Below are 20,590 nucleotides of genomic sequence, written 5' to 3'. Positions count from 1 at the left end.
GTAGTGAATTTCAAAGTGACATGGCGCGCCAGCATGACATACCAATGCGTTGCAGTGCTTTCTGATTGGAACTTAGAACGCAAAGCGATGCTTGTCGCCTCAGCATGACATCAGCCTAAGAGATCAAAATGATGATGTTATGAATTCAAACGTCATATCACATAGTATTTTATCAAAACAAACCTGAAATTTTGAAAATTTCGCTATTGAAAGATGATCAAAATGATGATGTTATGAATTCAAACGTCATATCACATAGTATTTTATCAAAACAAACCCGAAACTTTGAAAATTTCGCTATTGAAAGAAATCTTTGATATGAAAAGGTTTGAGAATAAGGTAAGAAAAATTGAATAACCTAACCCCTCATAGTTTTATTAATCAATCTCTGATACTTTAAGTTTTTGGAAAGCAATATGTTGTGTGAACTTGCAGCAGCATGGAAAACTAATCTGGGATAGGTGCCGTCCTTTGGAAAAAATGCACTATCGAAATGCAGATGAAAGAAAACGTTACGTTTGTAATGGAAAGCTGACGATTGCACCCGCAAAACAAGGCCGAAACTGAAAAAATGGAAGAAATTATGTAAATTGTAGTCGACAAGGATCTATCTTGAAATCCGCTCAGAAAATTTTGGTACATATATGGGCAAATCAAAAAAAGTAAGATAATATATTCATTAAGTGTTGTAAAAATAATAATTCATATTTTTTATCCTTAGTATCGAGTTCTTACTAGAAAGCGGCTATCGATCCGATCAAACTCGTGATCTAATTCGTCAATCTAGAACAGAACAGAATGTCGAAAGAGGAAGCAGTTATGCAAATATTGGAGGATTGCAGATTAAGAGATGATGCATTTTTTTTTGCCGAAGTTTTGTGTAAAATTATCTCACTCATCTCCGATATGCAATGTTTGCAAAACCGATGATTCTGAATGATGCGACTCGGTTTGCATAGCTGAGTGGAGCGCTGATCGAGATTGCATACCAGCCAGGCGAAGCAGTTGTGAGAGGCGCTATCCCATTATACAATCAGAATGTTTCCAACAAGAAACGCATCCTGAGTGTTTGTTTTGATTGATTTTCGGAACACTGGTTTTGCCTAGTGTTGCCGAATACAACTTATATTTTATTTTATTTTTAATTAAATTTAATTTTTGTTTTTGCCTATCCTTCATCTCATCCCTAGGTGAGTATTTCGAATATACAATTTTGTATTTTAGTAAAACATAAGTCTGTAAATAAAAGATTCTATAGAGAATAGAGTTGAGAAGGAATGTAGAGATGAGATGAAGGATATGCAGAAATAAAATAAATTTTTTAGGATGAAGAATAAAGATATTTGGTAAATAAATTTTTTTTCTAGAAAAAAAAATAGATGCATAAAAAGTTTTAATTGAGAATAGAGGTGAGAAGGAATTCCAAATTCCAAATATCTTTATTCTTCATCCTAAAAATTTTATTTTATTTCTGCATATCCTTCATCTCATCTCTACATTCCTTCTCAACTCTATTCTCAATAGAATCTTTTATTTACAGACTTATGTTTTTTCTAAAATACAAAATTGTATATTCCAAATATCCCTCATGTCAAGTCTACATTCTATTCTTTGTTGAAGCTTATCGAATCTTAAAATTTTATTTATTTTCTGCGTATTCTTCATCCAATCAGAAAATATTCTTCACAAAAGCCTGCTCAATTTGTGCTTTTCCTGTCGCTCTATTTTTGTTTACACCCAAAATAATCTGCACGTAGCGGCTACGTGAAAAACTATATAATTTTTATCCAAATGATTTTCACGTAGCTTCTACGAATAAAATATATGAACGCTCCCCTAATAAGAATTGCCGCTTCATGAATGTCAGCTAAAATTTACGTGAATTTAAGATAGTTTCAACTCGGTTGGATGGCGATAGCAACGTGAAATTAATTTAGTATCGAGGTGTTTTTTGAATCAGTTTCATTGTTTGTTTTGATTGTTCATACTATTATTTTATTTTGAAAAGCATTTTTATTTATAATTCAACCATAAAATAACGTTAAATCTTTTATTATATTGTGGAATGTTTCACCAGTTACTGTAAGATGCCATTGTATATGTTTTTGTTGCTGCAGCTATTTATCGTACCAACGGTGTTGCTGTGCCTGTAATGTTAAAGCAAAAATTAAAATTGATATAAATTTGCATCCTGCAATCTTGACATACCGGTAGATGTATTTGAGGACCACCAGTTTAGCTGGTAAACGGTGGATAATGTGCAACACGAGACCCCATAGTGGTCATATCACCTCTTATTCACAACTCCTATCTCTACCTCCCCGCGGTGCCGGCTGGGGTGCGAGTAACCTAAGCGGAGATCGGGTACCCAACCCCGGTGGATGCTTTGGTCGCATGCAGACTGAGAAGGTGGCCGCACGCGTCTGTTCCCCAGGTCAGGGGCGGCGTGCAACAACAACCGAGCGTCTGTTCTCCAGGTCAGGGGCGGCTCAAACAGCGTCTGTCTTGCAGCAAGCGGCTGAACTTATGAAATGCGGCTCCCGCCAGCTAAGTCCAAGATGGCAGCCCCATCGCGGGATAGGGACTTTAGGCTAACAACCTACTGCTCCCGATTCAGAAACTGTTACGGAATCCGAAAGAAATGACCGACCTGGAACTTTGGCGACGACTTTTAGCATGAAAACACGGACACGAATTGGAACTTGGAACGTTTTAACCCTTGCCCAACAAGGCAAACTGGAACAACTGGCTAGAGAGGCTAGCCGCCTCAAACTTGAAATTCTGGGACTGAGCGAAGTCCGTTGGCCTAACACTGGAGAACACAAGACGCAGTCCGGGCAAGTCCTGCTTTACTCTGGCATACGAGGAGAACATGCTACTCGGGAACGAGGAGTTGGTTTCCTGTTAAGCCCGCAGGCCCATGCGGCCCTCATAAGATGGGAACCGATAAACGAAAGAATAATCGTAGCCAGATTTAGAACACGGGTTAGAAACCTTACAATGGTCCAGTGTTATGCGCCAACTGACGTTGCCGATTTGCAGGAGAAAGAGCAGTTTTACAGTCAACTGAACAGCGTGGTAGAAAAAATTCCGAAGGGTGACATTCAAATCCATTTGGGCGACTTCAACGCAAAGATCGGCTCCGACAATCAAGACCTTGAGCGCATCATGGGGCGCCATGGCCTAGGACAGATGAGCGAAAACGGAGAGCTGTTTGTAGAATTTTGTGGCAACAACAACATGGTGATCGGTGGATCGCTCTTCCCCCATCGACCAGCACATAAGGTCACTTGGGTATCCCGAGATGGCCGAACAGAAAATCAAATTGACCACATCTGCATCAGCCGAAAATGGAGAAGGAGCCTTCTTGATGTCCGCAACAAGCGAAGCGCAGACATTGCATCTGACCATCACCTCGTCCTTGGCGAGATACGACTGAGAGTTGCGCGTGTCCAACGGCGCGAGGAGAAAGTCGGGTGTCGATACGACGTCCGCCGGTTGGAGAATCCAGAGGTGAAAAGGGCATACGTTGAACAGCTAGAATCCCGAGCCTCGGAGCTGCCGACAGACGGAACAGTCGAAGAACAGTGGTGTGGAATCAAGAATGCCTTTATCACGACGAGCCATGGTACTCTCGGTAAAGTTTGTGGAAGAAGAAGTGAATGGATGTCGGATGAAACCTGGAGGATGGTCGATGATCGGAGAAAGGCGAAAGTCGGAATTGAGCAGGCATGTACCGGGTCAGCCAAAGCAACCGCCCGCTTACGATATGCGGAGCTGGAAAAGGCAGTTAAACGAGCTTGTAGACGAGACAAGAGAGCCTGGACAAACTCCCTAGCCGAAGAGGGGGAAAGAGCCGCCGCCAATGGAGATATCCGATTACTTTATGACATTTCTCGCCGCCTCAGTGGTGCAAGGACTAATGCAAGAATGCCGCTGAAAGACCGAGCAGGTCAGTTATTGACCGATCGAACAGATCAGCTCAAACGATGGACTGAGCACTTCGAACAACTCTTCCGAGTCACGAATAGCGATGGCCAACAGAACCCGCAGCTTGAAGCGCCAACAGTAAGTCGCATAAATGGCGTCAAATCGGAAGCGCCCTCGCTGGCTGAAATAGAAGCGGCAATCAAAAACATGAAATCCAACAAAGCACCTGGGATCGATTGCATCCCTGCTGAAATGCTGAAAGCCGACCCTGCCCTGTCAGCACAAATGTTGCACCGTCTATTCGCTGACATCTGGGATACTGCAACATTCCCGGCCGACTGGATGCAGGGTATCCTCGTAAAGGTCCCGAAGAAAGGAGACCTGACAGAGTGCGGTAACTGGCGAGGCATAACGTTGATCTGTACAACCCTCAAAGTACTCTGCAAAGTGATCCTGAACAGGATCCAGGAGAAAATCGACGCTACACTCCGACGGCAACAAGCTGGATTCCGATCCGGACGATCATGTGTGGACCACATCACAACGCTACGAATCATACTGGAACAAATCAACGAATTCCAGGACTCTCTTCTGCTGGTGTTCGTTGATTTCGAAAAAGCATTCGACCGACTTAACCATGAAAACATCTGGGCGGCTCTAAGGAGACGAGGGGTCCCAGAGAAACTAGTCCATCTCATCGAAGCACAATACGAGGCATTTTCGTGCAAGGTCTTGCACGATGGTGTCTTGTCCGAACCAATCCCGGTAACTGCTGGAGTGAGACAAGGATGTATCCTATCACCGCTACTTTTCCTCATCGTAATGGATGAGATTCTGACTGGATCGATCGACTGTGCACCGAACCGAGGATTGCCGTGGAATCCTTTAACAATGGAGCAACTGAACGACCTTGACCTGGCTGACGATATTGTTTTGCTCGCCCAAACACAACCGGACATGCAGAGCAAACTCGACGACCTCACCGAAAGTTCCAAGGCAGCAGGTCTCAAAGTCAATGTCGGAAAGACCAAGTCGATGGAGATCAATACAGGAAATCCCTCCAGTTTCATGGTAGCTGGGCAACAAGTTGAGAAAGTGGAGTGCTTCCAGTATCTTGGTAGCCAGATAACGCCTGATGGTGGTACCAGGAAAGACATCGAAACCCGGATCAGAAAGGCCCGATTTGCGTTTGCGAGTCTCCGAAACATTTGGCGGTCACGCCAGATCTCTCTACGAACAAAAATCCGAATCTTCAACTCAAACGTCAAATCCGTATTGCTGTACGGGTGCGAAACTTGGTGCACATATGCGGTGACGACGCGAAAACTGCAAGTATTTGTAAACCGCTGCCTGCGGAACATCATCCGCGCTTGGTGGCCTGGCAACTGGATCTCGAATGAGGAACTACATCGCCGGTGTCATCAAAGGGCGCTAGAAATCGAGATTCGGGAACGTAAGTGGAGATGGATTGGGCACACGCTGCGAAAAGATGAAAACGAGATTTGCAGAGAGGCGCTTGACTGGAATCCAGAAGGTCATCGAAGAAGAGGCAGGCCCAGAAACTCGTGGCGGCGAAGCCTAGCCGCTGAAATTCGAACTGTCGACGAGAATCTTGACTGGGACCAGGTGAAGACGCTGGCTCCGGATCGTCAACAGTGGAGGTCTTTTACCACGGCCTTATGCACCGGAGGATCGGCGCGGGATCATTAAGTAAGTAAGTAAGTTTAGCTTACTCTGATGGCCTTTTCCTGAATGCCTTGGTCCTCCAGCCGCTGCAAGATTGATAAAATCATCACGACCATCTATCAGATCAAAATTGATTTCCACTTTCGTTGTACAGATCTACAAATAATTTTAAAAAATAAATAAAAACATGAATAATTAAGATCAAATCGGAAAAAAAAATCGTTCTACTCACTGTTTTCTTTTTTCGGTTCTCCTCCTCCTCTTCGACATCGATATTGGACACACCAGAACTTGGAAAGACAGCGAGAACACCATACACTGAACAAAATCCGGCTATAAGGTTTATTGGGAATTCTAGTGTTTTCGCACTAAAGGAAAATCCAATACTTTTTACCATGTAGACGATAGATTGATTTTATAGGAAATTTCAATGAATTCAACATCGAGTCAAATTGGTATAAAATATTGTTTAAGGTAGTGAAATGAATTGTTTAATCAGTGTAATAAAATATGCTTGTAATTTTTCTAATTTAATGATTTTTATTTTTAAATTGTATTTGTTGGCGTATGTGATACGATCAATAATGTTATTTACATTGTAAGCTTTAAATTAAAATAAACTCTATTATTGAATGCAATACATTTTTGCTTTTTTAAATAAGTTCGAAAAAGGCAACTCTTTGAAAATCGGAACACTGCACGGGAGCACGGACACGCGTGGCGTAGTTTGTATTCGGTTGCGGGACTCCGCCTGCTCCAGCTCCATTACTGCTGTTTTCTCCCCTGCCATAGTAATACATTCCCGGTGCACGAATCTTGAGCCAGTATTACGGTAGCTCAACGGAATCTTTTTTCAATCTGGAAAAAAAACAATTTGTTTGAAGTTTATCATAACATTAGCCATTAAATTCTAATTTACCTGCACTCCCGTTTCAGCTTTAACTTTTAAATGTAAAATAGAGCTCCGATTTCCGTCCAGCTGTGTTAAGGATCGGTCGTTTCCAGTTGAGAGTTTCTGTATGCTGGTTTACGGCCTGCGCTTTTTTTCGGGCATAGAAACATTCCGGTGAACCCTGAGGAACTGGATGTAGCACCATATAGCGCTTTTCCTTGGAAATCCAAAGCACATTCGACGGTCATTCGGATGTCTGAAATCGTAATTTTGTTTTATAAAAACTGCACAAGTTTATGTATATAACACAACTTACCGTTAGTAAATCTTCTTGATAAAATTTAACACGGATTTTTTCAACCCAGTGCTTTAGGGAGGCCAGTAGATTTTTGACCAGAGCAGAACAATAATTTTTCCAGAAATCCAACTGTCGCCAGCATTTTTATCGAATCCCTGATGATGCTGATGTTCCATTGTTACGCCTCATCTCCCAGCGGGGGAACAATTTTTTAGACACGTTGCATTTGTTCTAAAGTCGAATGTCTTTTTCGCATCCTTAGCATTGTTGATGTTTTTGTCCAACTCTTCCTGAAACATAAAATTAAAGATATTATAATCATTTGTTTGAAGTACGAAACTTATACCTTACCAATCGAGTAGCACTGAAACTGAAAAATAACGAACCTCAAGACCACCGAATGGATATCTGTTAAGATGTATATTAACATAGAACTGCTTGAATTGATAGGAAATTCTATTATTCGATATTGACTTCAACTAGCTGCTGAGATTCATTGGAATTTCCTATACTTTGTACTGGATTTATCAGTAGTTTCTATTACACATCGAACTTTAAGATTCACTAGATTGACCCTATAAATTTTATTGCCAGATTTGGTTCAGTGTATGTGGACAGAAGTAAACAAAAACTGATGATTGGCTGGGCCGTTTTTTTTTTATTAGACTAGCATGCTACAAGCTCATTTGAAAAGCTCAAAACGGATTTCAATTCATTCACTTAGACTTTACGTGAATTTCATGTGTCATCTATCAGGAAGGAAAGAAGTTATAACAAGATCACGTAAAATCGATAATATGCAACAAAATCTTAGTTTACGTGAAAAATACCGTAGAAATAATTTCTAAATTATTTTGGGTGTACCAGAGCTGGAACAATCCACGGAAAATAGAAAAAAGGTAAAATTTACCGTGAAGCGAGGTGATTTTTTTTCACCCCTTTTTCGAGGTAAATTTTACCTTTTCACCTAGCAAAAAGGTAACTTTTACCTGCGAATTCACCTGGAAAAATAGTAAATAATACCGTTTTCCCATTCACTGATTCAAAAGGTAAATGCTGTTGATTTAATTGGTTTCTTCAATAAAAATTAAAAAAAATCTTCCTTACAATTTTAAGGCTAAATTTTGAACTTTGTTTTGGAAAAATAATATGCGTTCTGACATAAGAGCATCTAACATCATCATTTTGATCGCAGTGCCCTCCGAGTGTTGTTTTGAGCTGAAATTCGCCAATAGGAATTTCAATGTTATCGAGAAACGCTAGCCTTCTTTGATAATAAAGGAAAATCGCGATTGGTTTCGCAGCCAATATGTGAAGCAATATTCAAATCGTAAGTGAACGGAAAACAAACTCTGCACAACGTGTAATCTTTTTCTCAAATACACCGAATTAACTACGCATCTTATTGTGTTCGTTTACAATTCATTCAGGTTGTTTATTACATTCGGAAACATGTGGCATGGTGGTATAACCCATGTAGTAAATCGTAAACGACCGGAAAAAACTACATTTTTGTTACTAAAAAGAACTTTTAGTTCAATGGTTTTCATCTCGATATTCATAAGTTAGATTTAATTTTTTTAAATGCAAAACAAAGCTGATGTATCCAGCTTTCCGAAGGTTTATATGAGTTCAAACGAAAGTACAAAAAATTACTTTTTGGTGGACAGGAGCGTGCTCTTGTGTACAGGTTGTTCGAATAAAATCTCTCGCAACTTATTAATTGTATAGTTTCAGGCGCTATCTGGCAAAGCTCGAAGAAATAAATCATACATACTGATCATGGTACGCAAAAAATCATTAAGCTTATTAAGTTCATCACTGTTTGGACCATTGTAACATCCACATTAAAGCACAGACCCCTGCTTCTATTTGCAAGCCAGTCGAATGAATTTCAAATGCTGCTAATGCTCGGAATTAATTCGAATAACGATTCCTATTTGCTGGTTGAATTAAAATAAAACTAATTTCTCCACTTGGACAGACATTTGCAGAATGAATCGTGATATCCTGGCATTGTTGAATATATTAATGCTTTTACTGGTATTTGATTCCATGTATGTACATAGGTTCAACAGAATGTGTGTTTTGTTGTTACTATTCCTAATGAGGGATAAAATCTGTCAAATACTGTAAACGAATAAATAATTTAAAAAAACGCAATCTTTATATGATTGCATAGAGAGACAACATGGATTCAACATAAGCGAAACTTGTTCTAAAAAAAACATTCGGTGTGAGCACCTGATAGAAGCGAAGTTTTCGAATCAACAATTGCCTCTAGTACATATTTTGCTAAAGCACGTTTAGGTACATATTCTATCCATTTGTTGGTTCTTATCGTCTCAATACTACATATTAACATATCGAGCTAATATTTAAAAAAAATGCCATTTGAACAACTGATGTTCTGAATTGAAACAAAAATCACTGAAACCAAAAAAATCGACTCTAAAATAAAGTTTGTGCAAAAGCGTGATTATCTGAAGCGCTAATCTCGAATGGATTTCCTGTCGATGTCAAAATTCGACCGTTCTGATGGAAAAAGTTTTTATCCCATTAATCGTGTTGCCACTCAAAACTCTACCGCATTGATAGGTAAGTACATACACATAGGCAAATTTCGCAGGATAATAAGATCACACACCGACCGGTCGAATTAAGCGAAGCCGGTGTCAATTTACCAGTTCGTCAGCTTCCGGAGTCAGGTCGTCAGCATATCATTCTGATCGAGTCCGATGCGAACAAACGGCCATGACAACACATACCTACCGCAAATCATACAGTCCGGTAGATAAAATCAATTACGGATTAACGCGATTCAATGTTGGTATGTACGTACCTATTGGCTTTGAGCGAAGCAGAAGTTCTCAAGAATTTTGTTGTGCGAAAAATGATGAAAACTTATTCAAAAACTGAAAACAAAATATAGTAGAAATCATATCCATGCACAGAAAAAGGTATGTGTTGAAAAGTTGATTCAATTACCAATAAAATCCTTAATTAGTTTTATTAATTAAGATTAGTCACCGTGATTTATGTTTTGAAATTAATTTTACGGCCTTATCGGTGAATGTTATGTTCTCATAGTGAGAACATTTCAAGAATTGAAAATTATAGATGGGTAGAAGAAGATAAGAAGAAAATTATAGGTGTTGAAAATGAGCGGGTAGAAATTTTTTAAGAAACATTCACCGATAAGGCCGTAAAAATTAATTTCAAACCCCTTAATAAATTTCATTAATTTCAGTCAATAAATTGACCAAAATCGTTTCCGATTATCGTTTGAAAGATGTCTTAACGCAAATACGAGATATCTCGTTGTTTCGCTTGCCGCGCTTGTGTTACTTTTAGAAGCATCACTCAAATGTTACAAATCTAATAATAAAACTATATTCTACAAAATTGAACACAACACATTCGGTCACTCACTAAATTTATAGAATTTGCTCAAGCGAGTTTTGTGATATAGAATGCCTAATTTCGGTGTTTTTCGGCTAAGATTTCTTCACGGTTCCTACTGTGTTTTTTCGAAAACCTTGTAATCAAATATTTTAAGATTGTGATAAGTTTTCATGTAATTAATGATCAATTCTTACAAATACAACTTCTTCATTCAAAACTTTTTATTCCTGAGTTGAGTAAGATCCCGTACATCAATCCATTCAATCTGATGCTGCTCATTAATGCTGATGATCAACACGGCAACGTTGAACCAGTACAGTTTAATCAAACATTGAAAGTTTAAAGAGCATCTTAACCGGGAAAAATGGCATTAATTATCCTTTACGCTTTGCACAAGAAGAGGAACGTTTTTACTTTGCTTCAGTCAGACACATTTTGGTATGGGTTGTCGGCATCAAGTAACAGATAACGGCCCTTATTCTGCGCCGCGCATGAGGTGATGATTGTCACCTCACCTCGAGTCACCGTGAGATTTGTCACCTTATTCCCGGAGTCGTTGTGGGTAAAGTGACAGAGGTTCACTCTAGGTGAGTGACCGAATGAACACATCTGTCAAAATGGTAGAATTGTGCTGGTGTTGTTTGGATTTTGCTCTCGCTTCGGATATTCCGAAGTAAGTTTTTAGAATTTCGGGTTAGAATTTCGGTTCGAAAATGGCCATCATCGGATGGTACGGTTACAGCAAGCTGCTTCAGGAAGAAAAACGGACGATTTGTGCGACGTAAGTGGAAATTTCGTTCATCAAAGCTAAGTTCGGATCTGGGTCATATTGCCGGGGAAAAAAAATCAGATGCCGACGGCTGCTGCTCCAAAAACCCAGCGCACAAAAAGGCGTTGTTTGTTAAACATTTCCAAAGGTTTATCAGGTATGTAAAATAATTTGTGTTTTGTACCTGAAACTGTTCGATCATCCAAGAGAAGTTAAGTTTTTTTTTCGTTTTCAGTAATGGCGAATGCTGCCGGTTTATATATTTTCCTCAACTGAAGTTACCCCCGTGGCATGCCGGAAGTTGTTTCGCCTGCCAGATAGGAGATCATGGAATGCCGAGCATTTATCGAAACCAACGAAATAGCAGCAGCAGCATCAGATTCAAACGACAAATTTCGGTCACATAAACCTAAATCCGGTTTCTTTGCATAGCATATTATTAAAAAGTGAAAATAAAATTAAAAGTACTATAATATTTGAATTCCAAAGTTTTCGTCATTTCATCGTTTTAACGGTTCGAAAAACAAACTTCAATTAAATCTGAATTTTAGATTTCATTAGAAGATCATACTTTCCATTCAGTATTCCAATCCAAATTACATATTTGAGATAGCAATGAAAAAGTTTCAATATATTTAAAAATCATATTTGCTAATAAATTTGCTTAATTTTATTTCCAAAACTATCATTCATTAGTATAATTAACCATTTAGAGCCTAACATTGTGATTTACATAAATTCTCGATTAAATTTCTATCTCGTCACCACCTGAAAAGGTACCGACAATTGTCACCTAAAATCGTCACCCGAATGCGACGATTCTCACCCACGGTGACTACGAGAATAGGGTAAGAACCGTAAGAACTCACAAAGTTCATCCGAAGTGACGTTCCTCACCTAAACCGACTGCTGGAATAGAGTGACTTGGGTGACTCTACTATCGTCACGTCACTCGAGGCGCAGAATAAGGGCCAACATCTGATGTCAGGTCCTTTTTCCGGGTTTAAGGCGGCTACGGCTTATTCATCCGGTTTACATCTAGGTCCAAGTTAAACACTTAAAAAATGAACTTCATTTGTCTCCATCTTTTCTGAAAGAATGATTGAAAGAATTGAATTTTCAGGATTTAAATACTACCTGCATTTCTGCTCAGGATGATACTGATTCCTCAAATAACGTTTGGCATTTCATAATCGATCTGTTGTAGTTTCCGCCAAATATCACCGGATACCACCATACGGGTTTAAAAAAAACCTTCTCAATTCTTTCCACTTTTTTCAAACTGATGAGGTTTCGAGTTGTCACAGTAAACAATCAAAATCGCAAGGGCTACCGTGATGAAAAATTATGATTTCTCCAAAACTATAGCAGTGCTATCTGGTGGCAACATTGCCTAGCTCCAAATCCGTTTTGCGAAGAATGAAAATAGAGTGTCCTGTCTGTTTATCTGTGTTTTCTCTGTACTTCCATATTTCTCTAAACTTCCCTGAACACTTCGCGGATAGTTCACAATTTCAAATCGTTACACAAGCTCAGGAAAACAAACGAACCGCTTCGATTAACCTCTCGCGAGCTCTCAACCGCTTTCAAATCCGAATTAGAGAAATTTCTAAATCAGATCAGATATTTGAAAATCATTTAAAATTGATTCCAGAAGATAACGGATTTAAATTTTTAAAGCTGTCATAGAAAGAAATGAAAATATTTTGTAATGAATTGTCTTTACCCTTTCTCGAGTGTACCAAACGAAATTGTATGCATTTATAGAATTCAACAAACGCGTTAATTAGTTTAAAATTTGTTTAAAATCCTTAGCTTACTTCTTTCCACCAAATATACAAACTAAATTCACTGTTTAAAAATATCTTCAAAATTTTTGTTTTGCCTATTATTTTTTACTTTCAGTTAAAGGGTGATACGGTCAAAATTTGGTCAATATCAACTTGACGTATTTCTTTCAATTTTGCATTTAAAAAACCTGAACACCCCTCATTTTGAAGGTGTGTGTGCAGAATGTTGCTCCGATTTTGATTTTGGAATTCACTCTTCAGTTGTCAAAATGTCGTCCAAGGAAGAAAAGCAGCGTATCAAAATTTTGCTCGCACATCGCGAAAATCCGAGCTACTCGCACGCAAAGCTGGCAAAATCGCTAAAAGTTAAAAAATCAACCGTTACAAATGTAATTAAAGTGTTTGGGGAACGTTTGTCAACAGCCAGGAAGTCTGGATCGGATGGAAATCGAAAACCGGAAGCCGCTGAGACGACAAAGAGATTTGCCGGTAGTTTCAAGCGAAACCCTAACCTCTCTCTCCGAGATGCCGCAAATAAGCTGGGTGTATCGTCTACAACCGTGCATCGAGCCAAATTATTAGCCGGACTATCGACTTACAAGAAGGTAGTGACTCCAAATCGCGATGATAAACAAAATACGACGGCCAAAGCGCGATCCCGGAGGCTGTACACGACGATGCTGACGAAGTTTGACTGCGTGGTAATGGACGACAAAACCTACGTCAAAGTCGACTACAAGCAGCTTCCGGGACAGGAGTTTTATACGGCAAAAGGAAGGGGGAAGGTAGCAGATATTTTCAAGTTCATGAAACTTACAAAGTTCTCGAAGAAATATCTGGTTTGGCAAGCCATCTGTACCTGTGGCTTGAAAAGCAGCATTTCCATTAGAGTGTCCATTTCCCGGCCATTTTCTCGTTCCCGGGATTCGGGAAATCTGATGGCCTGTTTCCCGGGAATTCCCGGGATCCTGGGAAATATCCAAAACATGTAAAATATATGCACTTCGATTGAAATATAGCTTAACGAACCTTCTCTCTATACCAGCCTATAATATGTTCAGAATGTACTCTTCATAATGTTTTTAGCTTAGTTTTTATCAAATAAATCAAACAGTTTCCAACAATGATGAATTAAAAACAGTCAAACAAACTACAATATAATCTGAACAGGTCAAATGAGGAATTCATTCATGCAATTATTGGCTAGTTTAAAAAATTATGTTTTTAATTGTTTGATTTTTCGTTTTTCTGAACACTTTCCATAGTTGTTATTTATATGAAAAAAACGATGTCTTGGTCATTTTTAAGTTTTGAAATTCATCTGGCTTTCGAAGCCAGACAGAAACAAGAGCATAAATGTTGCTTTCGAGAAATCACAATCTGCCTACCTGCTGCGCGATTTTTCATACATTTAAGGCTATTTGAATAAAAAAATTGAACCAAAGGGCTGAAAAATATCTATTGCCACAGGAATTGGAGTTGAGTTTTGAATGATTACATTTTCAAAAAGAACAATAATAATGGTTCCGGAGCCTTTCAGCCTTTTCCAGAGAAATAATTTCAGACATGTCGGGAATTCCCGGGAATGAAACTATGGTTCCCGGGAATCGGGAATACCCGAATTTTACAAATTCCCGGGAATTCCCGACCGGGAAATCCCGAGACGGACACTCTAATTTCAATAGCTTCCGGGACTGTCAAACAAGAAATTTACGCGAAAGAGTGTTTGAATAAACCTCTGCTGCCTTTCCTGAAGAAACACGGTTGTTCCGTACTGTTTTGGCCGGGTTTGGCATCTTGCCATTACGGTAAAAAGGCCATGGAGTGGTACGCCACCAACAAGTGCAGGTGGTTCCCAAGGACAAGAACCCTCCCAACACGCCAGAGCTCCGCCCAATTGAGAAAAGCTGGGCTATTGTCAAGCGGAACCTAAAGAAGACCAAAAAAACTGCTAGGACGAGCAGCAGTTCAAGACAAACTGGCTTTCTGCGGCGAAGAAGGTGGACAAGGTGGCTGTACAAAAACTGATGGCAGGGGTTAAGCGTAAGGAGCAGCAATTCGTATTTGGAAAAACGGAAGCCTAACTGAATATTTTTCCTGAATTTTATACTAATTAAACTTGAAAAAGAAATTTAATTTGATTTTTTAAATAAACGATTTCACCGATTTACACGCGTTTTCCCTTGACCAAATTCTGACCGTACCACCCTTTAGCTGTGAGCGTTCACGTCAATTATATAACATTCAGTGGTTGTGATAAGCGATTAGCAGTGTTCGTGTCACTGAAACTGGTTAAAGATAAACACTGTTTGATTCGATCTACCCTCATATTTCTGTAAATAAAATTTTACGGTAAAATGTTTCATTTTTGTTTGTTTCTTTTTGACTTTCACGACTTTATTTTAACGTTACAGTTGGCATTAGGGCACCTGTATCCGTGGTCTATTCTTTAGTCTGATTTATACAGGAATTGGACCAACAAAATTTGAACCAAATTGGCAACCCCATTAGTGATCTATTTACTGTCAAATTGTTATTCCACAGCATCCACTGAATTCCACACAATACAATCATAGGTCACATTTTATGATTGCTAGCTCAACGAAATTGCCCCTTGAATGTATACTAGCGAAGAATGCCCCTTTCCAGAAACATGATGATTTTCATTTGTTGCCATGGACTTCTATGTGACTAATAAATAATTGTCAGCAAGTTGACTTGTAATTGTCGTTTAACCCATGATTGTGGTCTTGAAAAATGTTGATTGTTTCGATGAATTATGTTATCTGCAGAGCTGCAAATTATCAGTGTCAGACAGTCAATGTCAGCCGACTTTGATACTGATTTTTGGTCAGCGACATATGCTTACAATGTCATGACCAAGTTGAATGAACGACATCATGCTTGCTACGACTTTTTTCTTCTTACGGCCAACAGCTACATTTTTCGTAACGTAAAATCCCTCCCAAAACAGCCAGAAAATTAAATAGAAAGATGATTGTATGTGTGGTGCGAGTGGAGTGCAAAAATGTCATTTAATATTGATATTGCTGCCTGACTGGCATTGTAGCTTGGTCATTCAACTCGTAGATGACTTTGATATTCTTTCGATAACATTGACTACTAGACGTTGGTCGGGTCGAATGAAATTGATTCAAATTTATCAGCCTTGGTTATCTGTTCAAAAAAAAAAATTTAACACAAACTACTAACACTCGGAAAAACGAAGATTTTGTAGTGGATGAAAGGTTACGTTAAGTGACTAATGATTGTGGGGGGGCTGTAACGCCTTTTTTGAGTTTTTTTAAACAGTCAAAATGTGTTGCCGAAATTCACATTGGATATGTTGAGAATCTCTGAATCTATTCGGTTGTACAAGGCCACACCGAGACAACTCGAAATTGCTTTTAAAACATGCATTTGCCCCTCCAATATTGATGAATTTCAAAATGATAATCATTTCTGGAAGTATGGGCAAGGATATTGCGAAGCTTTCAGAGCGAAGGTGGGGCGGGTACAATAAAAACTGTTTATTATTATTATCGCTTTTGTTTGAATCACGGTTCAGAAGCTTAATTGATTGACTTTGCCGTCATGATTTGCTACCATGGCTGATCGCCGTCATCTGCTTGGCTGAGCTAGCTGCAATCCGTGTTGGACATAGGATAAAATTGTAGGCCTTTGATTCATCTACAACATCACACGGCGGCAGCGTTGGCTGACGCGGCTTCCGGTTGGCCGTCATTTAGCCATGTCATATTATCCGACATGGGAACTCGCCGTATCGAATCAAAATGCAAATTCTTAAACCGCTCATCGAGGCGTATCCTTTGAAGCGGACGCGTACCTATCACTATGTAGGTATAAGCAGTTGTCATCTTTTTCGACGATGGGGCGAGAGGATGCGCTTCAGAAAATGAGAAAACGACAGCGAAAGTTGGCGTTTCATCTCTAGACTGACAATTAAGCTAGGAAAACAAACGTTTATTGACCGAAGTTTGCTTGTTCATCAAAAAGTTAGTTTTTATCGAAACTTTAGAAAAGTAAGTAAGATGGGAAAATGATCATTGAATTTCAAAAAGCGATCATGAGTATAGGTACATTTTGTAGACTTGTGCCAAATTTCAGCTCAATCGAACCTAAAAAAGAGGTGTCTCAATGCGCTCAATTTTTTTATCTCTAAATATTACCTAAGAGACAGAGAGAGGAAGGGAGACAAAGGAATTCGGGGAAATCAAAATTTCATTTTTCGTTTTTGTATTGATTTTAAAAATGCAAAAAGCGTCAAGATCTGGTATTATTTCGAAAAAATTATCAAAAATTGACTTTCTTGTTTTTTTTTTGCCTTTTGACAATCTTGAAATTTTTTTCAGTTTACGGTACCTTTTGAATAAGCAAATATTTGCAGCTAGTTTTTGTTTTGTTTAAATTCTAAGACCCGAATTTAGATGTTTAAAACTATAATAAAAAAAAATGTAATTTTAGTTATAAATAGGTATAAAAATGAGTGCGATGAAGTGAAGTGAAAAATTGTCTACTGATAAAAATCTACAAAAATTTTCAACTCTACAACCGATTTTCCTCTGAATACTGCTAAAATAATATGGGATTTACTAGATTTTTGCGTAGAGTCAGAGCATCCTGAACAAAGTTTCCTTTGATAAAGTATCAAGTCTTCTTAACTTTCAAAATATCATCAATTTTTTTCGTCTCACGAAAATGCTTTTTGTTCATCTAAGGGTTCATGTATCGTTCTAACTTTTGAAGCATATGAACTTGAAAGTACACGCTGTCAGAAAATTCAAAAGACGGCGAGTTGCTAAACTTTTCCAAAAAGATATGATGAAAATAAGAAAAGGAGATCGAGTATCCCCACTATGCCCTACATATTCTAAAAAAGCATAAATTATTGTGTTTATAAATATAAAAGTCTCTAAACTCTCCAAAAATGTAATATTTTATACATTGGATTGAGGTGAAAATTTCCACACAAGAATTTTGAGGGACGCTCTTATTTCTTCAGGTGTCAAATTTTGGGTCAAGGGTCGGCGAAAGAAGTTGTCCATATTATCTGTTCACTGTTTTTGCGATATTGTCTTGATTATACATCGGATTGTAATGGAAATTTGCTCATGGGAGTTTTTAAGCACATGTTATTGATTTCAGGTGTCAATTTTTACAAGGGGACGACAAAACCCCGGATGACCCAATAATTATTTTATAATATTTTTTGTTATAATTACAGTATTGTCCATCACATTGAGGTAAATATTCAAACACGAGAGTTTTTCAGGACGAGAAATCTATTCGTGTTTTTTTATTAGAAGACAGTCGTGCTTCTATCTGAAAATTTAAAAAAAAAAGCGCCCTCAAGTATGCAATGTAAAAAGGGGAGCAGGCAAACTTTTAGAATTATTTTTGTCTGACACTTATAAACTGTGAAATGAAAACAATTATGACCAGAAAGTCAATGGAACATTTATCTTTAGATTTTGCATGATTTTAGCTAAAGCTCAGGGCACACTGCTTAAAGGATCAAGTCTCCATAAACTTTCAAAATATCACTTATTTTTGGTCTCACGAAAAAGCTTCTAGTTCATCTACGGTTTCATGTATCGATCTAACTTTTGCAGCATATAAACTTGAAATTACATGCTGTCAGAAAATTCAAAAGACGGCAATCGGCAAAATATTTTCAAAATGATATATGTAATGAAAATTAGAAAAAGGGATCCAGTATCCCCCTTCTCCCCTACTGTTTAATGTTTTATGCGATTTTGTCGTGAAAATGCGTCCCAATAACCATTGAAACGCAAACTCCTCGGCCTTAAAGCTAAAAGCAAAACGACGTTCGTACAAGATTGGCTAGTTAAAAAATTTGAACCATAATTTTTTTAAAATTTAAACCATTAGAGTTGTAGTTACTGTTTATTTTATTCCAAGTTCTCATACATGTGTGACTAAAAAAAGATTTTTTTCTTCTTTTTTCTTCGAACACCCTCTTATAAGCAATGAGCAGTAAAGAACATCACAAAATATAATTTGTAATGTAAAATAGGGGAATTATTTTTCGTTATTGGCCATGTTAGTACGTATCCAATCGTGATAGTAGGAGACTCGAGCATGGGCATCTGGAATCCCGTCTCCGCAATGTATACTCCCCCAACTGCAAATTCCTACTAACTTTCCATTCCATGTAATGGGCCCACCCGAATCACCCTGAAATAAAGAGTTCTTTGAAGAATGGACAAGTAAGTTCGAGACTTCTGTCTTAGTACTCACACTGCACGCGCCTTCGCCCTTTTTTGTAAATGTGCATAAATTTCCGATATCGAGGGCCGGGTTGTTGTGCAGTAACTCTCTGCAGCGTTCGTAGTCCACGTGTGTCAAGTTTAAGATCTGCAGTTTTGATGGAGAAATTCCGTCGTTCGAGATTCTGCCCCATCCAGTCAATACTAGGGTGGCATTATCCGGAACATACTTCTCCGAATACTCAATACTCTGAATGCGATCAGTAAAATTCAACGGCACTTTCAGTCGCATTAAACCGATATCATTGTGGTGAGAAGGGATATTCCATCTGAATTGGGAATGGTTAAAGTGTTTTGATGAGCAAAAAGAGTTAAAAGTTTCATACCTGCTGTGATAGGTAAAGAAATCCACTTCAGAGTATTTATTGCCTGACTCAAGATCGTTGGTTCCAGCCAAAATTCTGAAGTCCCTAGGCTGAAGTCTAATTAGAAGAATGGAAATCACGATCAATAAATGGCTAATGGAAACAACTTCAAATATAGGTATACTTACCCTTCTAAACAATGTGCCGCAGTAAGAATCCATTTTTCTGAAACAATGGCACCACCGCACCAATGGCCTGACTCAACTTGGATTGATACTTGATATGGCGCTGCACCATCTTCGGCATCAACGCCACCGACAACTCTGTTATTCGCAAGTGAATGTAATTCGGGTAGTCCGACAACACTGCCTAAGTAAAATATTAGAAGTAACATACTCTCTTCAAAGCACTTCCCTAATATTAGAAACTATTCTCTATATTTCTCAAGCTGACTTTATATATGCTTCGAACTGTAACAACACAGCTAAGCTACGCATGATTTGGAATAAATTACAGCATGCTTAAAACGTTACCCGGAATTGGTACCCCCAAAGCGCTATCGAAAACCATTTAATTTATTGTCATCTAGTCATAATAAATAAGTCAAATGGTCAAACAAACCCATAAAAGTAGATACAGTTCTTCTGCCTTCAACGGCCTATGGATTTGCTTTTTAGTAACCATAAGCACTTAAATATGCATAAAGATTTAGTTTAGGTAATACTTAGTTAACCTCGTAATGTAATGATCTAGCTCGATAACTAAGAGGTGCCAACAAAAATACTATTCAACTTTTCAGTCAATTCCAAACATATGGTGAATATAATGATGAGAGGTGTCCAAGAAGGGCGGAGGTAAACTTTTTCAAGCGAATCAACGGCAATGCGATTGTTGATGATTAAATCGACATTTTTAGCGAGAACCTGAAAGAATCCATGCTAAAAACCGGACTGGAAGACAAATACATTCTTTAGAAAAATAATGACCCAAACCAAAAAAAACGTGGATAACAGCAGTTTTTCTTTTGATCTACAAGGCCCAAACCAATCGTGTGGCCATCCTTAGCTCAAAAATTAATTCTTTTGAGAGTTTGTGGACGTTTCCGAACAAAAACGAGGTTTAGAATAAAAAAAAGAGCAATTTTACTGTTTTACTGTTTCCCCGAAATATCGCCTAAACCTTACAAAAATGTATACTAAGCTTG

The 20,590-nt window shown here is 38.4% G+C and overlaps 1 protein-coding gene and 1 long non-coding RNA gene across 2 annotated transcripts; one reads left to right on the top strand and one right to left on the bottom strand.

Moving 5' to 3' along the window:
- The first annotated feature begins 10,883 nt into the window (after positions 1 to 10,883).
- LOC129749330 (uncharacterized) lies at positions 10,884 to 11,461 on the top strand. The gene is made up of 2 exons (XR_008738017.1): positions 10,884 to 11,137; positions 11,216 to 11,461. It is a non-coding gene; the product is annotated as an uncharacterized LOC129749330 (long non-coding RNA).
- A 7,303-nt stretch (positions 11,462 to 18,764) lies between these two features.
- LOC129749944 (chymotrypsin-2-like) lies at positions 18,765 to 19,786 on the bottom strand. Its single transcript, XM_055745091.1, has 4 exons — positions 19,575 to 19,786; positions 19,408 to 19,503; positions 19,053 to 19,350; positions 18,765 to 18,989 (listed from the first exon to the last, which is right to left on the bottom strand). The coding sequence occupies exons 1-4, from the start codon at positions 19,778 to 19,780 to the stop codon at positions 18,834 to 18,836; spliced, it is 756 nt and encodes a 251-aa protein (XP_055601066.1). The 5' UTR covers positions 19,781 to 19,786; the 3' UTR covers positions 18,765 to 18,833.
- Between the last annotated feature and the right edge of the window lie 804 nt (positions 19,787 to 20,590).

The sequence above is a fragment of the Uranotaenia lowii genome, chromosome 2, assembly GCF_029784155.1.
Source record: "Uranotaenia lowii strain MFRU-FL chromosome 2, ASM2978415v1, whole genome shotgun sequence".
Taxonomy (NCBI): domain Eukaryota; kingdom Metazoa; phylum Arthropoda; class Insecta; order Diptera; family Culicidae; genus Uranotaenia; species Uranotaenia lowii.
The sequence above is the reverse complement of the archived record's forward strand: the minus strand, read 5'-3'. Positions and strand labels throughout refer to the sequence as shown.

What these genes read in the sequence shown, in the direction of transcription:
- LOC129749944 (XM_055745091.1), bottom strand. Translation starts at nt 19,780, where the DNA reads ATGTTACTTCTAATATTTTACTTAGGCAGTGTTGTCGGACTACCCGAA. An exon ending in GCGGCACATTGTTTAGAAGG is followed by an intron (nt 19,504 to 19,574) that starts GTAAGTATACCT and finishes TCTTCTAATTAG; the next exon opens with ACTTCAGCCTAGGGACTTCA. An exon ending in AGGGCGAAGGCGCGTGCAGT is followed by an intron (nt 18,990 to 19,052) that starts GTGAGTACTAAG and finishes TCTTTATTTCAG; the next exon opens with GGTGATTCGGGTGGGCCCAT.